Raw genomic sequence first — 18,408 nt, 5'->3', positions numbered from 1 at the left:
AATTTAATATCAGTACATAGAAATCACCTGAATTGCTCCAACTGCACAATTGCGTTTTTGTCAGACATTATTACATATATGTACAGATATTATTTCAAAGACAACGTCCAAGTGGGCCGCCTCTTGCAATTGTCTAACACGGCGTTAACGTATCTACTTTCTTGGTAGGCAATGAATGGGTTAATCTTCATCTTTCACTTTTGTATTGTTTAATAAACACTTTTACGCAATGTTTTTATTAAACCTGTGACTTTGTTTAATACTATGTTATAGTATAAAATAAAAATTAAAAAGTAAAAGTACGGAAAGGTTTATATTTCAAGAACTAAGTTGTATAAGATCTCTATACGAAGACTTATATTAAAAATTTTCATACATGCAAGAATGCTAATATACTAATGCTATCCAATATACTGTAAATATAAAAATCTTACCGTTAACTATAACTCGCAAATGAGCACCTGACCCAGTGCGGACTAAAACAAATTGACATTTAAATATATTTATAAAAAGCCCAAAATGTCCCAATGACCAGAACATGTCAATCTTAAATAACGTGTACGAGATCATACAGGGATTGCTCGTGCAAGCTCTACTGAGTATTCACATGCTTCGTTTTGTGTTCAAAAAGCAGTGCAGCAGCATAGTGAAATAAGCCCCGCACCTCTTTAAAGAGATTTTGACCACAAGAAAGTCATTTGCAGCAGTTTATATTCATTTTATTTATAAAATGAGTAAGTAAATGCAAATTTAAATGTTTTATAGGAAAACCTTTGTTCGTCTGAAGCGAAAACATGACTTGTGTTAAGTTTCATTTAAATAATTCATTTGTAATTATATACTCTTCATTTGTTACAGCGACAGTAATAGATCTCGGGATAAGTTTATTTAAATCGTGTAGCCGGTTAGGTAAATTTATGCATACGTGTAATTCATGTCCAATGTTATCATAAAGTTTATAAACTATATAATATAAAGGCACTTACATCGTCTAAACCGTTTACAAAGCTGCTTTCTTCCGCCCATATCTGAAAATTATTGTCAAGTGTTATACTTGTTTTTGTAAGTCCTTGACAATGTGTAGAAGGAAATTTCCTAAGCATGCGCCGATTCTACGCACCGAGATCGTTATTTATTGAAACTATGTTAAAATGATCTAAAGTAGGATTGTAGTTTATCTAGTGATTATACTGTTAAGAGCTTGTGGGTAATGAAATGCCGGCGGTGAATGTAAGAAGTGATTTATTTACACTGTACATAAAATACCAAAAACTTAATATACCAAATCGTTTAGTCTTTTATAGAGGACCGGGGTCTTCGCTTAAGTGACAGGCAGAGTTAGGCGTAAACAAATACTTTAGTAATCAGATTAATAATCCGATTGAAATTAAACATGATAACATCAACCATGATTACATGTAATCTTAATTACTTTTTTATATATATTGATATTTGCATATATTTAGCTTTACTTTCAGTTTAATATTTCGATCTCTTTCATTGCATCTAATACAATTTTTATATAAAGTTGACCGGAATATCTATTATTTTTGTTTGTTACGTGAATTCGAAAAAGTATTAAAGTATGCTCCATAATAAAACCACTATAATATATCTGCCTGTTAAGCATGGGAATACTACAGAATTCGAAAAAAAAAAAATCTATTAATGGTTTCGTTTGAATGTATGTATCCTTAATGAAATATTAATAACGGTGAAGTAGCTGTTACAATTAAGCATTATATTTAAGCAGAATGCAAAAAAGTCTTACCCCTCGCATTGTATCGCTTGATAGACACCAACTGAAATAATATCATGACAATAATGTTTTTTTTTTAAGCGTTGGGTAACCCTTTTATACGATGTATCAACAATGTGATCAACGAAATTTACGTTGCTGTTGTCATCATTGTAACGCCTATTACACGTTGTGTTTGTTATATTTATTAATAAGTAAGGTACCGATTACCACTAATACTAATCATTATTATAAAATAATTAAAAAAGGCTTACCTCTCCTATTGTGGGCTAGCCACGATGGTACCGTCTCATAGGTACCAGCTGAAATGATAAAAACATATTGACATGTAAAAGAGATCCCTTATAGTTAATAACATTATAAATTACAAAACAATGACATAACAATAATAATCGCATACCCAGAGCAATAAAGGCGTTTTTCTCGCAGTTTTGAATACATGAGCGTAAGTAGTACAACTATTGTTTTTTTTTTTTTAATATTTTTATTTAAAATAAGGGTATTATAAAAAAAAAACATTTTTCGCGGCACATAATAATAATGTTAATATTTTTTTCAATTAATGTAGATAAACCAACTTAAGTACTTAAATTTTCAAAATATTGCACACAATTATATTTGTCTTTGTTTCACTAAATGAAAAAAAAAACTCAATTAAGACTTTTTATTTCTAATAAATAAAAAATAGTACATTGTTGTAGTCATACTGTTTACATCCATGTAACGTGTATGCAAAATTTTAATATAAATAAAATAATAACCAACTAATACCAAACCTACAAATAACCAACAAATTAGACAAATCTCACTTTCGCATATATCATATTGCCTTCTTAGGATTTTGTTACATTTTGTCTGGGGTACAGAAAAGGACATATCACATTCCTCGTCTCACATGGAAACAAGTTTTGAATATAATTTTAAGGAGCTTGATTTTTTTTTATTTTGTATGATATATCACACGTCATATTACTGTCAAGAATTAAATGGGTATTCCTGTTTAATCGATTTATTCGCTCTCCTCTAAAGTTAGTATAGTCATATCATGCCTTTATTTCATTGGGAGTGCAATATAAATACTTTTAATTGCTACATTATAAGGAAATCCGAAACCATATAAGATACTGATAACCTGTCATAGGAAATAATACTTTTTGTATGAAAACAAAAATATAATTTTTTTGTTCATATTCGAGTTACCCATAAATATATTCTTTATTCTGAGCGGAGCCGTCGAGGTTTTAATAATGTAGCGATTACAATTAAATATTATTAAAATATATTTTTAAATTTGTCTACATGTCTTACCCCATAAAGTTGAAGTTCGATATTTAGTTATCGATCCAGATCGGACGCCAGCTGAAATAATCAAAACATATTATTGACATGTTAGTGATCCTATAACTGATATACTTAAAAAAAACAAACAATAAACCAACAATGTATTTTAAGAATAATCTCTCACGTTTGTATTAATTTTTATAACATTACACAATATTTTCCTTATAATTCCGGACGATTAACGAAATTGACGTTATTCACGTTGTAACGCCAACGTTCCACCAAATCAATTTATGAAATATTAGTCCAACCCTGAAAACGCGAACGCGATCATAAAATTTATTATGATTAATAACTCAACCGTTGTTCAGACGTGAAACGTAACAAACAAAAATCACTTTCGCATTTCTAATATTAGTAAGGATATACTTATGACGCAGCGGTTATAGTTAAATATTAATAAGGCATAATTTAAAAGTCTTACTCCTCGTAGTGTTGGGTCGCGGTCGGCCCGATTGAGAGACACCAGCTGAAATAATGAAAACATCATTGCCATGTTGAAATTAATTCATTTATTTTTTATATTATTTGTTATTATTTTGATACCGAAAAATAAAACAACCTCAAACATTGTACACGGAGGGGCTTTTTATTTAGTATTTTATATTTACAAATAAATAAAATTAAGTATTAATAAGTGTGTTTTTAATGTCAAAATAGTAACATTTTACTAAATGCATATGAAAATATACTTTTTGTCTGTGTGTCAGTTTGTTCAGTCAAATTTCCGAAAGGGCTGGACGGACCAACTTTATGGGTCATTCACTGCCAGAAATTAAAAAAGATAATTATTTACGTAAATTCTATTATTTATAATGTACATTAATAAGTTTCAATCTGGTGGTGACAATTAAACATTATTAGAGTAAACATAAATAAAGTCTTACCTCTCATAGTAGGAACTTGAAATTGAACTGGCGGTACCGGTACGGAGAAGCCATCTGAAAATAATAATAAATAATTATTATTTACAAGTTAAAGTGTGCTAGTAACAAATTATTTTTTTGAACAGCAAATAAACATTCATAAAAGCAAACATTATGAATAAGACATTACAAGTTGTAGTTTATTTATTTCCCCAGATTGTAATTATTTATCAAACAAATAATTATAAGCATAAGATATGCGACAAACTTTATTCAAAGCATTTTGTCATCCGCTTTACCGATTTTGTGATAGAGGACTGCTTTTTGGCTAAAAAACCGTCAACACCTTGGGAGAGTTGAACACCTTCTCGGAAGTAGAGTGTTTCCTGATTCTAAGATTATCGTACCCTTCCCGTCTTCGGACTTCAGATACAGCGCATTTTCATACAGCAATGGAACAAGTTATATTTTTAATATCAACATGATTTTTTTGAAAAGCGCCTCCATACGTACAGCCTTATTTGTGACCAAGCATAGTTTAATTAATTACTAAAATTATATCTCGAATTAAAACAATGTGTTAATTGTTTTAAACATTTGACTCAAGTAACATGTTTTTTAATATGCTTATTTTAAAAACAGTATTTACTCTTACCATTTTCTTTTGTAGTTTCCATCTGCACAACCGGCGTCGATTGAGAAACACCTGAAAATAATAAGCAGAATATATTCACTCGATGAATTTTCATTTAAAATCAAACATAAATCATAACCTTTACTTAATAGACTAGACTAGATCTTACAGATTTACGTATTCATAGTATTTTGTGTCATCTACAGGAGCACAAATTGAATTTAAAAAAAGGTTTTAATGTAATAATAATATAGGCATTGGCATGCTTGTATCAGTGATTGTAGACACACTGAGTTTTATAAAATTAATGTAAATATTCTTACTTCCAACATTTGGAGACGCAGACGCAGCCGGCAAACTTTGTGAGATTTCTGAAAATAATCGCTGAATATTACAATTTACCCATTCTATACACGTTTATTTTGAAGTTTTTAAAAATCACTACACAAAAAATAATTATGTAAAATATTATAATTTCATTATTATTAAATCGTTTTATTATTAACCTACTCATTAATGTCATTAAAGATGTTTGACATGTAACAAATACGCATTTTTTATTATTACTATAAATATTAAGCTTTAACTAAATCGACATCATTAAGTATATTTTTCTTTAATCGATGTATATATGTTATTTAGTTCTTTAGGGTCTGTATCAACTTATTTAGATTATACAGACTAGGTACGTGTTCTATGGTCGTGAAAAATGTGGTAAGTAACTATATACAAAAGAGGTATTTCTACCAAAGCAGATGTTTATAGCTTGTTTTTTTCTTTATACAGTTTTTTTTTTAATTTAATCTTTATAACTTTACTACTTTGACAGAGTCGCAATCTGTTGCTCAACAGTAAAAGAATTTTAAAAATTCTTTCACTTGTGTACATTCTTAGTGTTTGTTACAAAAATAAATATAAAAAAATCGTTAGTGTTTTATTTATTGTTGTATTTTATAATCAAATAAATAAAAATAAATACCTGTATTGGTTGTCGACGTAGCCTGTTGGTTTTCTTGATTTTTGCTGTTTCGTTTTGTTCCTCTTTTGGTATAGTACATCAATGGCTTATCATCATCTATGGAAAAATCTGTATCGGCGGTAGAAGCTTGTCGGGATGATCTCAAATTCATATCAGATTTTTTTTTCTTATTTGTTTTACGTCTGATCCTTTTGACAGGATATTTTCTTTTTACACGACTCCTTTTTGATTGAACTTTTTTCTTTTCACCTTTTGAAGTCGAGCACAAGCATGCAGTAGAACTTTGATTTGTAGCTTTTCTCCGCGAAGGTAATCTTCTTACGATATTTGACGGTTCAGAACGTATTGGCACCAATAGGTCATTGTTAGGATCATGTTGATGTTCAGTTTGTAAAAATTGTTGTTGGTTCTCTAATCTTTCCAATACAACAATCGGTTTATGTGTATGTATACCTAAGAGTCAAATTTTATTAATTGTAACAATTTATTAAGTACATTTTCTAATAATACTCTATATTAATATGTTTTGTGAGTCGGTTGCATATATGGAATGGACATAGAAACAAGTATCAAAAAGCATAATCGCACTTTATAGCTTTTAATTACCATTGGAGTATTATTCTATTTATAAATAAAAAAATTAAATAATTAAAGTCTATTTTATTAACATTTTTGCTAGATTACTGTCACATCATACGCCTATCCAAAGTTAACCACTAATTAACATAAATATATTTATTTATTTATAACTTACGGTAAAATCATATATACACACCTTCAAATGAAATTGAGTCTAACAGACGCCTTGCAGAAGTGTTGTGACGAAAAAAATAACGCGATTGATTAGCGGTGCCTGTATTTACCCTTCTGTTTATAAGAGTATTAACAATGTTTGGACTTGGTGGCACAAAAGCTCCCTGAGCAAACTTGCGTTGGGCCTGAACTTTCCTGTAAATAATAAAAAAAAAAACAAATATTTTACAATGCTTTAATAGCTTTCACACTAAACATTGATACTATTAAAAAATTATGTAGATGTAGGGTATAATATTACATTATATAATTAATAATATAGTATCAACCGTCGTTTTATTCAGTTGTCACACGGACACATAACATAATATATGTATAAAAAACTGCTAAAAATTATTAAGCATGATTGACTAAGTAAAGGTAAGTTGAAAATGTTATTATATTTCAACTTGTAATTAATCTAATCTATACATATAATAAATCTGTAACTGCTTTATTATATGTATATATATCTTTTCTCAGTTTGACCACAAACTATCTATTAACAAAAGGATGGATGTGTATTACGGGTAATTATTTTAGTTTCTTTTTTCCAAGTTTTATGTCTTATTCCACCATGGATTCTATTGGGGATTCAAATTAGAGTTATGCTTGATGTTTTCCTTCAGCGCCGAGCACGAGATTATATATAAACACAAATAAGCGCATGAAAATTCAGTGGTGCTTGCGTGGGTTTGAATCCGTGATCATCGGTTAATTGAGATCTGCATGTTCTAACCACTAATAACTAAGCCCTCTAAAAATTAATAAAGTTTAGAAAAAGATGTTAAAACACTTTATGAATAAGTAATCATCATCCCTTAATTCGCTATCGTTTACCAGTGAAACCGTTACCTCAGAAATGTAAGATCGGTACTATCGCCAGAAAAACATTATAATTGAGGGTATAATTGAATTAAACGATAAAAAACACAAACTCGAGACGAAACTATGACAAACAAGAAGTGAAGTCATAAAAAATATTTATCCAGAATGCCTATTAGATACTGAGATTAGGAAAATATAACCCAAATAAAAATAGAAACCTAAAGGTGGTTTTTGAAAATAAAAAAACTGCTCGCATTACAAAATCGTAAAGAAGCAGGAATAAGCTCCAAACCCTCTCCTCAAAAAGGGAGAGGAGGCCTTACCCCAGCAGTAGGACATTTACAGGCTGTTACTTATTTAAAGAATCAGGAAATAATATACGTGTATTTTGGGATCATTGGGATATATATATTTTAAGAATGTCTAAAATGAATGGCAAAGTAAGGGGGAAAAATTAATTATAAGATCCTACAACAGTGTACCTAAAATAATAAATATGTCAGCAAAAAACAATGTAATTTCCAACCAGGCATAAGCAAAAATATCAAATAACACACATAGTTACAAAAACAATGCAATAGTACTACCTAGTCTCTTATGTTTTTATCCGCCAATATACGATGCTTACTCAAGCCGGGGTAGTTTAGAAGCATTAAAATGCATTTGAAAGTCTTTGCAACAAACAGTACACTTAGTTTTATTAACAGGAACACGGATAAAATCAAACTTAGATGCAAACACGTGTCAGCTAACAAACTATATGCATATAAATAATTATAGGCCTGACAAAACCCCAATCAAAATACATTTGTTTTGGTAATTAATAATCACAAAAACCCCTTTTCAACAAATTTTATGAGTATAATAAGGGTGGATTTCATCATAAGTCATGTTATGTTATGCTTGACTTAAAGATTAAGCATATCTTACTCATTAATATAAAAAGGCATTATTTTTTGACAATGTCTTAGCTAAGAGATGTAAAATGTCATTTGTTAGTTTGGCACCTTCCAAAGATTTAATGAAATGAAATTAATAAAAACTGTATCAATAACATATTTGATCTTGACAATGTCAGTAAAAGGCAGGTAGTTTGAATTTTTTTTGAAATAATAATTTTGTAAAGACCTGCCTTTTTAAAAGTTAATATGATTGTTTCCATGTAATCAAAACCAAAACAATCATTTGTTTTTATTTTGTATGTTTTGTTGTTTTTTCTAAAGTAAATTTAAAATAGGTAAAAATTACATGTCAAAAATGGATAACAATATTCAAATTCTTAATTCAATATAGAAATACACTAACTTATTGATTGTCAAAAATTAATTTGGGTTTTTAAAAACTACCATAGATTCCAAAATACCTTCGACCTGAGAACCGATAAAACTCAGTAGGATTTTTTTGTCAATTTTTGTATTATTTAAAAACATTTAATTGAACAAATAGCTAGGAGGTATCCATAAACTCGCTAATTATATAGTAACTTTTTGCACACAAACATTCCTTTATTTTTTTTAATTTTGCACAGAACCATTTTGAATACTTTTTGGGATTCTGTTGTACTGTATACTTTGTCGAAAGAAATAGAAGTAATTAATTAGTGTTTGTTGACAACAGATAGTAAATGTGATTGAAATATACTAAGTGAGCGATATCAAAGTTGGTTTATTTTTAACCACAAATGCCCAAGAATAAGTCTACTTTGCTTGAACTGTAAAGCCAAGAAATTCAGCTATTGAAGTTGATCTTTCAACTACCCATTGATATCTCAGCTTTTCCATTTTTTACATTTATAAATTTTACAACTTTGGTTTTGTATTATATAATCTAAAATTACACTAAATCAAGACAGAGTTAGCATTGTTTTACATCATATTTTTAACTTTTTTCTTTTAAATTAACAAACTAATGAGGTATCATCAGTAAACAATACTATGCTGCAAGAAAGGGCAAGTCATTTATGTATATTAAACTATGTTATGCAGTATTCCAATTTAAGGTATGTCCTTATTTCATAAAAAAATTATTTAAAAAATGAAGGTATTTAAGATTTTTTATTCTTACATTAATACAAATTGAACGAGGTTGTACCCACCGGAGGGGACATACTGGCAATAGTAATCATTATAAGGGAGATTTTGAGGGTGATACACGAAAGGCAAAGAACAAACAGACATATAAACATAGAATTTAAATATTCTATAAATGTAAGGTATAGCGACGCGAGTGGGGTACATGAAAATCATTTACTTGTGTAGGGTAGTTTGAAAAAAAAAAACCACGCCTTTTCGATAAAGCGAATAATATAAGTAATAAGAATCAATTTATTTTCTTAAAACTATCAATATCCAAGCCTTTTTGCTAAGCCGATCTTAGTAAATTAAAAACATAAGCTGTTGTTTTGAAGACTAAATTGCCTTGTTTAAAGTATTACTATATCGGTCAATTGAATAATACTTAAATTGAAATATCATTGTTATAAGAAATATAAATAAAATTAAATAAATAATAATACAGGTTTAACTCAGCTAATTGATATCTTAGCTTTTACATTTTTTAACATTTATAAATTTTACAAGTTTGGTTTTTTATTATATAACCTAAAATTACACTCAACCAAGACAACATCAGAGTTAGCATAGTTTTACATCATACTTTTAACTTTTTTCTTTTAAATTAACAAACTAATGAGGTATCATCAGCAAACAATACTATGCTGCAAGAAAGGGCAAGTCATTTATGTATATTAAACTATGTTATGCAGTATTCCAACTTGAGGTATGTCCTTATTTCATAAAAAAATTATTTAAAAAATGAAGGTATTTAAGATTTTTTATTCTTACATTAATACAAATTGAACGAGGTTGTACCCACCGGAGGGGACATACTGGCAATAGTAATCATTATAAGGGAGATTTTGAGGGTGATACACGAAAGGCAAAGAACAAACAGACATATAAACATAGAATTTAAATATTCTATAAATGTAAGGTATAGCGACGCGAGTGGGGTACATGAAAATCATTTACTTGTGTAGGGTAGTTTGAAAAAAAAACCACGCCTTTTCGATAAAGCGAATAATATAAGTAATAAGAATCAATTTATTTTCTTAAAACTATCAATATCCAAGCCTTTTTGCTAAGCCGATCTTAGTAAATTAAAAACATAAGCCGTTGTTTTGAAGACTAAATTGCCTTGTTATGTATTACTATATCGTTCAATTGAATAATAATTAAATTGAAATATCATTGTAAGAAATATACATAAAATTAAATAAATAATAATACAGGTTTAACTTACGGTTTCATGATGACTTTTCTCCAAAGCGTTCTGTATCACCAACCAACGGCGTCTGGCTTCACATTTGGCAAGCTGGCATAAAGAAATAAATATAGTATGAAACATGGTTTATGGTCATAAGCAGTGTAGCCAGCTTTTGGAAAGTAAAGAGAAGAAATCACAAAAAAAACAGAAGAAGCAGTACATCAGTTAACTCAAAACGATTTCCTATATTATATTAAATATACTGAAAAACGATTGATCGCATAAACTCCAAACGGAGAAATGGCAGAAACTAACTGATGGTAAAATAAAACTGTTATATATTGTAAATACTTTATATATAGTCTATGTATTTGTCAAATAATATTTGAATGGTATAAGAGATGACGCTAATTATAGAACATAGGAATGAAACAGAAAACATTAACCCTGTTTCATATGTTTTTTTTAAATTGGGATATCAATGTAAGAACATTTAATCAACTCGAATAAATAAATTGTTAAAAACTAGCACAGGTAAAATATTAATATAGTAGTAAGTAGTTAACTAGTAGTGTTGGTAACACTAGTCGAGAATCTCGTCATCGTAGACAGAGAAACTAATAGACGCAATGACGATTTCCTTATCACTTACATAAGAAAGAGAACGAAAATTACGTTATAAATGTTTAAGACAGAGATAGAATTATCAAATCTTTTGTCCCTTATCGCGTAAACAGTTTTGGTGTTTGTTTCGCTACTTGAGTAGCGAAACAAACTGTGAATGATGTCTACATATATTTCTATGTTAACCTTTTTTCTTGGAATTCATATTATGAATTCAAAAATAATGTTATATTATGTTGTCATTAGAAAATTACGAAACAAAGCACTTTAGGCTATTATTTTACTCCGTATTTATTTGTTGACATTGTCGATAAGTCAAGATTTTTTATCTAACATCGGAACTTTTTTAGCTGATGCTGGCAGAACTTACATGATAAATAATATGTTATGAATAGTAAAAACTTGAGAAATCCTATCATCTTCAGTATTTTAAGGCGACATAACATATCGTCATCCTATGACATAAATGATCATCACTGGGAAATTATATTTAGGGACAAAACAGTCGTACTTACGCGTGAAAAGACACGCCGCAAATTGTTTTCGCACTATCACTTTTACATGAAATAATACGATAATGTACCATTATATAATCTTCGATCTGTCAAAGTTTGTTTTGCTACTTCAGTCGCATTTTTAGTTCAATTTACATAAATTGAACTAAAAATATTATTCTTAATATTCCTTTATTATTAACATAAAAATAAAAATTCTCTAAGAATATTTTTTGTTCTTATTTATTTTAGTCTATATTTATGTATTACTTTTCTTTCATTCTTAATTATTTCAAAAACCATTTACATTAATAAAATCATTGATAACAATGAATATCAATACAAATGTAGATGTTATCTCTCGATTATGGAAGGTAGAGTAATTTGTTTTTGTAATAATATTATTATAATTTTTAAGTGATTTAATTAGTTTTAATGTATTAGTAGCTAAGATTTGATTTTTAAATTTTTATTTAGGTTAGTTTGGCTTATATTTGTTTTTGTTTTTACGGTAAATGTTGTGTACACCTATCCGTATTACTTCGTAAGATTATCTGTTTTAGTTTTTAATTTTAAGTGATTAGTTATAAGTTATATATAAGTATAACTACCTCTTTAAATATATAAATAACGATAAAATGGTAATACATAAATTGTGCTATGTAATGTTACCTGTATTTACAATTGTTGTATTTATATATAATTTAACTGAAAGTTAGATATATACATAAAATTAATTATCTTTACTAGAAATATATATTAATGTTTAATTGATTGTGGCATTCAAAAATTAATATATAAATTGGATTTACTTGATAAAAGCGAATATCTCATTTTAAAATTTGCGGCTGGTAACAACATTCTTTTAGTTGAGTGCTGACCTATCCAAAAATAAAAGCTGTAGGTAGTCAATTAGTCATGATTGAAGGAGATAAATTTGTTGATTCCTTATAATTTTCAGGTCAGTAAAGTGATATTTTAATCTAAAAAATTGTGAGTTTACAAATTGTTTACATATTTTTAGATATATAACTAGCATAAATAGAAAGGTAAAGTGCAATACAAACCGCCTAAGATATACTTCAATTGCGTTGTGAATACTACAATACCTACTTGTGTAATAAAATATTCTCTACGGGTATGACAGACTATCTTTAAACTGCTTTTTTAGAATTTTCTTTGTGAAGGACACTAAGGTGGATATGTTAAAAGAAAAGTTCAATTTTGTAACTGTACTATTTGTCTAAATATACATTACAGTCCATTCACCTACCAGTGTGTAACACTTTTGACTACCTACGTTGTGTTTTAATCTTTCTTTAAGCGGAATCCAAAGCCTAATTCCGTTTTTGGACTTGTTGTCATTAAATTAAAATAATTGGTAATTTTGTACCTAATAATACATATATTTATAATATTAAATTTTATGGGATATTAGAATGAAAAATGAAATATGTGCTTTCTCATGGATTTTTTTATTATGATTATGTTTTGTATTTTGAACACAAAATATCAATTTCCAAAAAAGAAAATTGATTAAGCAATATGCCAAATTATAATTTACACAATCCTCATTAATAGAACTTTCAATTTCTCAAGTGTGATAAAATACCCTAAAATGTTCAATTTTTTTATTATTCTTTTTAGTAAGATTTATTTAAAAGTAAAGCTTATTCCAAAAAATATGGTACTATAGTAGTATTTTTATAACGATGATTTGGTGAAAACTTTGTATTTATTTCATCTTAAATATTTTTCATTTAGTAGTAAAACTTGTGTTTAAAAGTAATGTTTTTACATTAATTTACTTACACTTCTATGTAACTAAAACCTATTTCTCTCTATATGTGTTAAAGTAAGTACATTGCAAATACATATTATCAACTTCAAATTTTATCATTTTTGTATGGTATTGGTAAGACATTTGGTTTTTTAAAGTTGGTATTAGATTTGCATTTGTTCGGATTAAATGTTTCAGTTTGAAGTAGTATTTCTTTTTTAATTATAATAGTTTGCCAAAAATTGGCTATGGAAAATTAAAAAAGTTTGCAAGTTTATGTTTTATGTATTGACACTTTTAAATTAACTATTTATGCATATTATATTCAACTGTTGTAATTGAAAAATATAATAAAATAAGTTTTATTTAATTTAAAATTATGTTATGACATGAGTTCATGTAACTAAATTATCATTTATTTTACTTTTATCAACTATGGCAATTTAATTAAAATAAGAATTAGAAAACTAGTGAATGTTAAGTTTAAGTAAATCAATTTAGAAATAATTTTTAATTGTGAAGATGGCCACTTCATACTTTTCTTATAAAGTTTTATATTTGGTGCAATATAATCACAACTTAACCACAGTTTTATATAGATTTTAAACATTAGATTGTAACTATCAATAAACTTTGGTAGAATGGATCTAGATAGATAATATAGTTATATACTAGCCATTCTGACTTCACACGGGTACAACAAAGATAGACATAAAATATTTATAACTCTATTGGTTTAGGCAGTGTATGCTCCAACTTGGAATGTTTTTTCCAACATCTTTAACAATCATAGTTATGTTTTAGCCAATTTACACAAAACCTTATTAAATTGTATATGTTGTTTCCTCAAGAATCACACAGAAGAATATTTTTGTTTTACATTTTACGTGTGCCATTAAAAGCCATGATAACATTTATCCACTTAGACCAAAGCATAAATATAAGCATAGTATGTTTTTTATATGTAAACTCAAAATTACTTTATTATAGGTATAGAATATTTAATAAAAAATATGTTTATTAGTAACTCAATTTTATACTTTGATCAGTAAATTTACAAGATATTTCCAAAATCATTCCTCTTTAAAATGTCTGTCAAGTAAATTTTTTACAATTTTCAAATTCAACTATTACATTTTAATGCCTTACCCCATGCTGGCTGAGGAGAATATGTACCTTAAAATATTTGTTCTGTAAAAGAATAAGGGCTGTTCATGCAATCTCTGATGTAAGTGCTAAAGTTTAAGTAATAAGAAGAAATTAACTATAATGTCTGTTGCTTATTAATACCTATTCTCAAATGTATATATAGTACATACTTAGTTATGTAATAAGCGATAATACTAATTAAAAAAATAAAATAAAATTCCATTTTATTTAGGAAGAATCAATGACAGTTATTAAATAGCATAGAGTCAGAAAGTCTTGAGTAATGTATAAATGTTACTGTAAACTGTAAATAAACATTTAGTGTTGAAAATGTTGAAAATAAAAGATCTTATCTCTTTTTGCAGGAACAAAAAGAGCTTTTTGGTTGTAAAAGCACTCACTATATAAAGTTGCCTTTAAAAAAAATATGATTTTTTAAATGTAATTCAAATTCAAGTCATAATCATCATAATTAGGTATAAAATTATGATGATTGAAATCTTTAACAACAAAGGACATCTTGTACTAATTTATGTCCGCTATTTAAATCTTTTTGGAGCGATGCGGTGTTGGTAACAACCTTAAAATCGTATTTTGTTATTGCTACTTAGATACTTACCTTGATAATTCAATGATTCGGTGGTTTACTCGTTTAAGTGTAACAGATGGACATACAGAATTACTATTGCATTTATAATATTAGGTTAGAAGTATAGATAGCGAAATTTATAAATTTAATTTTTACCAGTCAGCGTAGGTTCAATTATACTTGCCCGCATAGGCGGGCCGGGCGTCACGGTAGCATGCGAAAGCGATCCCGTTGCTCTCCTCGCTAAGACGGAGAGGGTACCGCTGGTTTTTTAGTGGGTATTCCGATGTTCGAGGTGCACTCGGCGCCTTGGATACTGGCGAGCTCCACATACCCCCCTCCACATACCCCCGACTGTTCCCGTGGGGGAAACGTGTAATGCGTTTTTCCAGCGTTAAAAAAAGGTTCAATTATACTTAGTTCCTCCTTAATTTTGTTTCAGGCCTTAGAATGAATCGGGTTGGGCGCGTAGAGCCAACTCCGCCGGAGTGCGCGCTCGCAGCTGAAATGTTCGATCATTTTTGCTCGGCTGGTACCATGAAACAAATTTTAGCTCTTCATAGAGAAATATGCAACACACTCAATTTGAAACCAAACAGGCTTCCTGATTTTTATCCAAAATTAAAGGTTAGTAATTTTAGGAGATAATTTTTTCTACTTATTAAATGCTTGCCATATAAATTGTGAACGATGCGCTTAACGCAACAACCAAATACTATATTTACACATTTAAAATCGATCTTCAGCTTATGAGTTTGCTGAATGATGTTTTATTTATTATTTTTCCGGAAAAATAATTTAGTTACGAAATTACAAAAAATAAAAATAACAGTTAAACCAATTAGGTTTTTTTTTATATTCGCCGGGAGGGCAAATGACTCTACTCCACCTGATGGTAAGTGGTAGTAGAGTCCAAACGCGACGACGGCAAGTACAGACGGGAAAAACATACACAATAAATAAAATAGAATAAACAGTCAAAAACAAAATTAAAAAAAATAAAAATTCCACGGATGAAATAAGGTGGTAACAAAACCAATAATCGATTAATATTGTATTTAAAATTTGAAAAAGAATATATGAATATATAAAGAATATAACAACATATTTTTTGAGATTCTTTATATTATAATTATAACACGTTATCTGAATTAAAATTGGGTTGATAATAATTAAAAGCCATTTACAGTTGAAATTCTAGAAATTGAAAAAAAAAAGACGATAGTATGTGCGTGTGGCTTAGCGATAGCTTGTGATGATGCTCGTGTTTGGCAAGATGCCACTGAAAGAGGTGCAAATGTTACAGGATATTTTAAAAGCACCAAACAGTTGTTATAGGTCGAGTTAATATATATGCGGCGGCGTAGTGAGAGTTCACATACACATAAACTGCATTATATATATACGTATGTAAATTATAAATAGACTGAGTGTGATATTGACCCATTTCATATATTACTACTACCTGGTACTTTCTGGTACTCTCTGGCATAGCGAATATTGATCTCTTTCGAATTATGTGAATGTTTCTTTTATGTTCTTTTCAGTGTATATTTCTAGCAAACATAACAGTTCAATACTGTTGCTATAATAATTTGGACAAGCATTGTTACTCGACTGCCCAAAAAAGCGTGTAATGTTTCCAGGGTTCGTGTACGTAAAACTTATAATAACCTCGAGTGACACTGCCTATAAATTCATTCCTTTATTTAGGTACCCCCGATGTATTGCGATTTGATAATTAAGTATAAAATAGCGATAAATTTATTTTATAAAAACTGCTATTCTATATAAACACCGTTCACAGTCTATTTACGGTCTCTAATAAAATGTTAACATATATAGTATATATTATATATATACCTTGTAACGTAAACCATTCCTTGCGTTGTTTACATTCCGTATGTGTGTTAATGTTTATTCATTTTAATAAATCAAGTTATTTATTGTATGCAAAAAGATTTGTTAAGCCTTGCGATTGTGATAGCCATTAGTCTTTTCATTTAGCGACTTAAAATGTATAACAATGTTTAACGTGCGAAGAATTATATATTTATTATTCTGACGTTTTAATAAAACATAATTGTAGCTTATTGTTCCGGCTTAGAAGAAATGTTGTTTACTTTGTTGTGTATAGGTTTCACTTTAATTTTATGTTAGGTAATTTGATGTTACTTTAAGATGTTTTTTTTGAAACAGATAGTATTAAATAAATAATAATTAAAATAGTATTAATTATTATTATTTAGTTAAGACCTTGTTTTAATACATTCTATTATAAAATGACGTCACATATATCCTTACCGTGTTTATAGGCATATAAAGAAATCGATATAATTAAATGCTATTGTATTTTTCTATAAAGTATAAAATCGAAAGTCATCGTATCGCTATTATTGTCATTGAAATATATATAAAACTTGCCAGATTCTCTTATAATTATTTTACTTACTAGTGTTTACTACTGTTATTTGTTTGTCTGCTTTTCATGTTATAGGTAGCAAGACGGGCAAATAGGCCACTTGATGGTAAGTGGTCCTCACCGCTTATAGACATTGACGATGTAATTGATATTATCCATTCCTTACATTGCCATTGCGTTACTAACTTTGGGAATTAAGATTTTACGTCCTTTGTATATGTGGTTACACTGGTTCACCTATAAATTAAACTTACGTCTAAAATGTGACTTTTAAAGTAAAAATATAACGATCGTGGAGAGTCAAAGCGGCATGCACTCGTCGTATTATAAAGATACTCGTATATATGGAGTACTGAGATAGAAACGACTTAGAATTTCTACAGACAAGTGAGTTTTCTCAACTCGAATGCGAAGCGGCGCGTTATTGATCTGTCATTAACTTGTTAAGATAACATGTTTTGTGGCTATAATGTTATTATATATAATATATGATTACTTTTCTCAGACTTTTTAGAAACTTTTTCCATAAACCATAATAAATCGAGATAATATATATTATAATACATATAATTTCTTTTTTTTATTTTCTTTTAATTTACTTATCATATAAATATGTAGCTAGTAATGTTATAAGGCGTTGTGATTTTTTTTTCGTTCGTTTGATGTAACAAACTTGCGTAGTGTTAACATAATGGCATACGATCGCATAACTGTGCTAAGCGAAGTTACCAGAAATGGTATTGCATTTCTCGTCGATAAAAGTGGTTCCTGTATTACACGCTCAACCATAAATGTGTATACTAATATAATTCTATGGATTTTTCATATTCTAAGCTTCGCCTATCTTTATTTTAATATTACATACCATTTTTTATAATTAAGATCAT

General features: G+C 28.5%; 2 protein-coding genes across 13 annotated transcripts in view; one reads left to right on the top strand and one right to left on the bottom strand.

Annotated features, from left to right (window-relative positions):
- The window catches only part of LOC126780711 (protein Jumonji), a 200,730-nt gene that overhangs the window by 16,159 nt on the left and 166,163 nt on the right, over positions 1 to 18,408 (bottom strand). For 2 of the 6 annotated variants that reach the window (XM_050505356.1, XM_050505358.1), the window contains exons 2-12: positions 10,500 to 10,529; positions 6,355 to 6,527; positions 5,580 to 6,032; positions 4,924 to 4,971; positions 4,622 to 4,672; positions 3,988 to 4,041; positions 3,525 to 3,569; positions 3,068 to 3,118; positions 2,014 to 2,061; positions 987 to 1,028; positions 435 to 476 (exon numbers count right to left, since the gene is read on the bottom strand). In XM_050505356.1, the coding sequence (XP_050361313.1) occupies positions 435 to 476; positions 987 to 1,028; positions 2,014 to 2,061; positions 3,068 to 3,118; positions 3,525 to 3,569; positions 3,988 to 4,041; positions 4,622 to 4,672; positions 4,924 to 4,971; positions 5,580 to 6,032; positions 6,355 to 6,527; positions 10,500 to 10,507 (1,015 nt within the window). In that variant the 5' untranslated portion in view covers positions 10,508 to 10,529. Of the gene's footprint in view, positions 1 to 434; positions 477 to 986; positions 1,029 to 2,013; positions 2,062 to 3,067; positions 3,119 to 3,524; positions 3,570 to 3,792; positions 3,866 to 3,987; positions 4,042 to 4,621; positions 4,673 to 4,923; positions 4,972 to 5,579; positions 6,033 to 6,354; positions 6,528 to 10,499; positions 10,562 to 18,408 lie in introns of those variants that run through there. The other 4 variants (XM_050505357.1, XM_050505360.1, XM_050505361.1 and 1 more) reach the window with 4 other exon arrangements.
- The window catches only part of LOC126780708 (F-actin-monooxygenase Mical), a 33,600-nt gene continuing 27,647 nt past the window's right edge, over positions 12,456 to 18,408 (top strand). For 6 of the 7 annotated variants that reach the window (XM_050505353.1, XM_050505351.1, XM_050505349.1 and 3 more), the window contains exons 1-2: positions 12,468 to 12,574; positions 15,542 to 15,726. In XM_050505353.1, the coding sequence (XP_050361310.1) occupies positions 15,550 to 15,726 (177 nt within the window). In that variant the 5' untranslated portion in view covers positions 12,468 to 12,574; positions 15,542 to 15,549. Of the gene's footprint in view, positions 12,575 to 15,541; positions 15,727 to 18,408 lie in introns of all 7 variants that reach the window. The other variant, XM_050505348.1, reaches the window with a different exon arrangement.

The sequence above is a fragment of the Nymphalis io genome, chromosome Z (assembly GCF_905147045.1).
Source record: "Nymphalis io chromosome Z, ilAglIoxx1.1, whole genome shotgun sequence".
In the NCBI taxonomy this organism is placed as follows: Eukaryota; Metazoa; Arthropoda; class Insecta; order Lepidoptera; family Nymphalidae; genus Nymphalis; species Nymphalis io.
Note: the sequence above shows the minus strand (reverse complement) of the source record. Positions and strands in the feature narration are given on the sequence as shown.